The following is a 5636-nucleotide window of genomic DNA, read 5'->3' as shown; positions in this document are numbered from 1 at the left end:
TGATGCAATGTCAGAATTTAGTTCTTGGCGCGACTATACACATAATTTACTAAGAAAAGATAGGAGCAAATGGGCGTTCTGAAGCGGAAGCAGTCCGTGACAATTTGATGCACATTTTTCTCCAGCATTCATGATATCTTAGTCACCAGCTGGACTACGGAGCTCTGGCAAGTTTGCGAAAACGCCTTTTAACCAATATTACTACGCGACTTCTCCACCTCCTAAACTAGAGGCGCTTTTTGCAGCGTGACCTAGTTTGGGCTTTAGAAACGTTTCATGAGCAAAACCAGGCCAAATATGGCTTCATGGCGCAAAATGATGATGGTCCTTTTTTTTGCCTTTTGCAGATGGTGTTGTGAAGAAAATTTGAAGCTAGATAACCAGGAACCAAGAAATCTGACAGGCCGGCGATGACGCCGACTGCTGCAAGCCTACTGTCAACAACGGCAGCCCATTCTGCGAGTAGAAGCGCTTCAGAGTATCTGGCGAACATTTCCGCTATGCCTACGCCAGACCCCAGCATCGCCTTCACAACCACAGTCGCTGTACTAATGCAAAAGACTTTAACTGCCTTTCGCTCCGGTCCAGCCTGTAACGGCAGCGAGCTCTGCGTAGAGCAAGAAGCTGCCAACATTTCCAGATCGTCGTCCCTGGAACAAGATCGCAACGAGTACGACGACTACGGCGAGATCAAGGTAGTGGAAGAAGTGTTGGCCATTGCCGTGCCCATCCTCTTCGGAGTGATCGCAGTCATAGGATTTTTCGGCAACGCCCTGGTGGTCCTTGTGGTGCTGTGTAACCCCCAGATGAGATCGACCACTAACATTCTCATCATCAACCTCGCCATGGCCGACCTTCTCTTCATCGTCTTCTGCGTGCCGTTCACTGGCTGGGACTATACGCTCAACTACTGGCCGTTCGGAGACACCTGGTGCAGGATCGTGCAGTACCTCGTGATCGTCTGCGCCTACGCGAGCATCTACACACTCGTCCTAATGTCCCTGGACAGGTTCCTGGCCGTCGTTCATCCCATAACGTCCATGACGATAAGGACGGAAAGGAACGCGTACTTAGCCATTATGCTCACTTGGGTATTGATCCTCCTAGCGTGCATACCGGCGCTGTACTCGCACGGCATGATCATCGAGGAGGCCTACTCCTCCTGCACCTTCCGCGTCGACAAGGGGTACAACATAGCCGCCTTCCAGATATCCTTCTTCATGTCTTCCTTCGTCGTTCCGCTGGCGCTCATCTTCGTCCTCTACGTCCTCATGTTGAAGCGTCTCTGGCTGGGAGTCACTTCCGGCGGACGAGTGAGCGCCGAAAGCGTTCGCTCCAAGAAGCGCGTCACCCGACTGGTCGTGGTGGTGGTGCTCGTGTTCGCCGTGTGCTGGTGCCCCGTTCACGTTGTGCTCGTGCTTAAGAGTTTAGACCTCTACGGCAGGCCCATGAACCCGCCCCGCATTGTCGTGCAGATCGCGTCGCAGGTGCTCGCCTACACGAACTCGTGCGTGAACCCGTTCCTGTACGCCTTCCTGTCGGACAACTTCCGCCGCAGCTTCCGCAAGGCCATCTTCTGCTACAGGAAGGCTTCCGGCAGAAGCGTCGGCGGCACCGGATCATGTATGGCGCGTACTCGGACGCCCGACGACACCGAACGGACGGAGCGGGAAACGACGGCCACGTGCATCACGAAGGCGTCCAACATATCGAACGACATTTTGTAGTGGTTCGACATCATCGCATTTGCCGGCGAAAGCCAGGCACATGTCAGCCATCTGAAATCGACGCTGTAACTTAATACTGTACCTCTCTGAGATGCGAGACAAATAGTTAGAACGTATTGCTAGAGCCTGGCACAAATACCCTATATTAGCGCATGCGCATAAACTCAATGGTCGCTATCCGATTCTCTAAAGCGTTGTGAGGAATTCCTGAAGGCGAGTCGCATTAATGGGTTTGCCTGTGAAATGCACCACATAGCCTGGTTGATTCTAGACTGCCATGCGGTGAACTTTGTCGGTGGGACCATCATCTAGACATAGTCCTAAATTCACGGCGGAAACACAGGCTATAGCGTGCGAGACATTGTAAGACACGTTGTCGTAAGTGATATAGGTCCCAGGTAACGCTACTAAGTTATGGTCTTAATAGAAAAATGACGTAAGAACATAAAAATACTTCGGTGAAAGTCACGTCGATGGGCAGGAGACGCAATCGCCCGGCGAAGCGGGTGAGTGGGTCGCCCGCTTCCCTACAATTCGTCGTCGCCTGTGATGGGCTTGCGCGTAAATGCTTAGGACATCCAGGCATATATGTACACCTCCGCTACAAACACTACACTATGCCAAGCCTTTGTTATTGTGGGGTGCGCTTCAGCCAAAATACAAAAATAAGGGTGCCGGCTCGCGGTAAGAAATGTATGGTTTGTTAGAGCGAGCTGTGATTACAATTCGCGTTATTTGACAAAGTGGAGCGTTGTGTGGAAGCGCCGATTGTACGTTTATATACATATAGGCACACTAGACAGAATAATACGGCTCCGTGCCGTGCTGGAAACAGGGTCCGGAATAGAGAGTCTATATCGTGTGTGTAATACTGAAAGTTGCGTGTTTTCTTTGTACATAAATTGTGGACAACATAAGTACTCGACTTTCCATTCGTTTGCCATTTTCTTAGCGTTGCGTTATAGCTGCATAACATGACCGGTATTGTTGTATGACCATCACGCCTTTGCTGCATTATAAACTTCTCACGTAGTGACATTAAAATACTCCTTCGTCTTTAGATTTCTGAAGTGGAAACAGCGGTAACTCGCTTTACTTCCTCGTTGAAAGTGTACTATCAATGAAGTTCTTATTAGTTAAGCGTCAGCATCTGCCGTGGTCCTTTGACCTGTGGTTTATGGATACGTTGACCCTGGGAGAGAGATAGAGTCCCCACTTAGCCGCGAAGGCACATCACTTTGCTTCCAGAAGCGATGTGTTGCAGCGAGGAGTTTGTAAGTCGAACCCTCCACAAGCATTCATGTCGGCAGATGTTCACGAGGAGCCACTGCGAATAATACTGCTTCCGTCTCGAATTTACAATCACTATATTTAACGTGTGTCTTCGTCTATCTCACACACACACATGCTGTTGCACTGTGACCCGCGTGGTACCTGACTATATATGACTCACCATATAGCGCGTTTGCGCATGCGTGTGACTTCGCGACGTTCCCCTCGGTTCATGTAAGTGTCTTCAGTAACGCAAAGGCTTTGGAAACAGCGACGAAGAGACGGTCTAAAATCCTGCGTACTGAGGAGATCAACTGAAAAACGACCACGCCAACCCCTTACTGTTTTTCGCGCACAACGGTACCTGCACATCTATGTATTATAGATCCTGCTTTTTCTTCACCGTTCTGGGATTGACGGGAGTCTCTGGACGCAGCTATGTTCACATTGTTGCGTCACATAACTCATTCCCTGCTTCCAAGGCGATTGCGCGGTGCTTTGTGGTAGAGAGAGTAATCAAGAGCGCCGCATAACGCTATTCTGCTATTGGTTTTTCATTCATGTATGCTGTGCTGTTTCTGTATTGTGTATAGTGCTATTCATGCGTAGCGCAAGAATTATCTTTGGTATAATTGCGCTGATATTAGTTTAAGACATTGCGTACCGGAGAAAAGAAGAATGAATTTGAGCAAGGCATTGCAGTATGTTACCGACCAGTGGTGTAGCTTATATATTTTTTGTTTTGTTTATTGCGCACTGTCTTCAGTTCTTGTATCCGATGTCTTTGTTCCTTACTGTTGAGTTGCTGCAAATGCGGGGACAAGGACCTCTGTTAGGCAATTGCCCTTACTCACAGTCTATTCTGGATTTGTCCAAAAATATATTTCAATGTAACTTGGACTAAATATTTTGATTTCCGCGACTTAGCTATCCCAGCGTACGTTTCACTTCGTTTCTTCGTGTGACTGGGAAGCAAATTTATGTGCGCGAAAGTAAAAAACTTGTGCATGTGTAATGACGTGGTGAAAGCAGCTCTTGGACAGTAACGAAATGTTGATTTCATGTATCAAATAATTTAAGGGCATACGCGAATTAAATGTACATAAAACAAAATGTGCTAATTTGTGCTCGGACATCGTTTTCCTATCATCTCAAACTGTTACTATCGCCGCAAATGAGCAGCTGCCATGCGCACTGTTTTTCACGTTGCCTGTCCCGCGCGTGCCATCATGTCTGTTCATAACAGTGCTCGGCGGGTCAAACGTGGTCTGGATCCTGGCTCCTTCATAAAATGAAGCTCTTCTATACTGTTCAGTGTTATGTACATGATGTTATGCTTTCAAATCGGTATATTACTGACGCTGTAAATAGAACATGTTGATGTTACACGTTGAAATGGAATAAGTCAAATCAATAACAACACGCCTTGAATCGTGGGCCCACTGATCTCAAGTTGCACATGCTGCGCTACAGCGCGCATTGATATCCTTGCAATCGCAACAGAGTTTAATGTCCTTGCACTGTTTTCTATTTCAAACGCTCGGCACAGAAGTAGAGAACTATAGTCGGATAGAATAGTAGAAGTCCGCGGCATTTCCTCCTCAAAGGCGGATGCACAAAAACCTTCACGACTGGGCCCGCACTCCACAGTGGCGTCATGAGCCGGACGGCCGGTAACCACGCCATCGATGAACATTGCCGAGTGCATGAGCGGGACTATTTCTTTAGTCGCGGAAGCGCTCGGCCGCCGCGCTTCGGTCGCCTGGGCGGGGCTTCTCCGGACTTCTTAAGTTGTATCCGACTGTAGAATGTTTATTAACCGCAGTTATCTATACCGAAACATGTTTGTTATTTTCCCATTATCGAATGATTGAACGCTTTACCCGATTCAGTCTCTGTTGAAAACTGCGAATAAAGTCGCCTTCTGACGTCACACAGGACGCGCAGGGTTCGTTCACATTGTCGTCTCATGAACTTTAAAGGTACGAACACACTTGCGGCATGCCACTTCCCACTCACGACACGCCGTTTTTTCTATCTTCCTTCCGTGAAGCGTCGACGTTTCTCTCCCGCCGAAATTTAATTAGCATCATTCTATGAGCAATACACTGGTGGATGTTCTTTCAGATCATGCTTGGGTTAATTTTTTTAAAAATTGTTCTCGCTTTCTGCCTGGTTGAGTCCCTTCAAAAGAAATTGAAGCCCCGGTGGTGATGCAAAGAATTTGACCACTGATATTCTAAATTCTTCACATGTTCGACGTGGCCGATTTCTGCAACACTCCGCTTACAGAGCTGCAACAGGCTACCTAAAATCTTTGAATGCAAGCGCACTGTGCTGGACACATGTGTCAGCCTGCTTACATTATCTGTGTCATGTTGTATAGTGACTTCTATGAGTACAGCAGCCTTCAAACGTCGCGTTGTCTAGTTATCTGACTTTGCAGCTGCCCTGCAGTGCTTTCTGTGGGCACGATGCACACACTTTTGTAATGTGTGCAGCCCGATAGCAGAATGCGTTCTGTTACTGCGTAGTCCGCAATATAAAACACATCGCTGCGTTGCTCTATATAGTCGTCGAAGATATAATAGATAAAATATTACCGCACAAGACAATATGTTCAGATTAATGTTCAGA

At 47.8% G+C, this 5636-nt stretch overlaps 1 protein-coding gene across 1 annotated transcript; it reads left to right on the top strand.

Annotated features, from left to right (window-relative positions):
* Nucleotides 1-347: 347 nt before the first annotated feature.
* Nucleotides 348-4925, top strand: LOC119399598 (allatostatin-A receptor). Its single transcript, XM_037666401.2, has one exon. The coding sequence runs from the start codon at nucleotides 411-413 to the stop codon at nucleotides 1725-1727; it is 1317 nt and encodes a 438-aa protein (XP_037522329.1). The 5' UTR covers nucleotides 348-410; the 3' UTR covers nucleotides 1728-4925.
* The last annotated feature ends 711 nt before the right edge of the window (nucleotides 4926-5636 follow it).

Source organism: Rhipicephalus sanguineus, chromosome 7 (assembly GCF_013339695.2).
Source record: "Rhipicephalus sanguineus isolate Rsan-2018 chromosome 7, BIME_Rsan_1.4, whole genome shotgun sequence".
Taxonomy (NCBI): Eukaryota; Metazoa; Arthropoda; class Arachnida; order Ixodida; family Ixodidae; genus Rhipicephalus; species Rhipicephalus sanguineus.
Note: the sequence above shows the minus strand (reverse complement) of the source record. Positions and strands in the feature narration are given on the sequence as shown.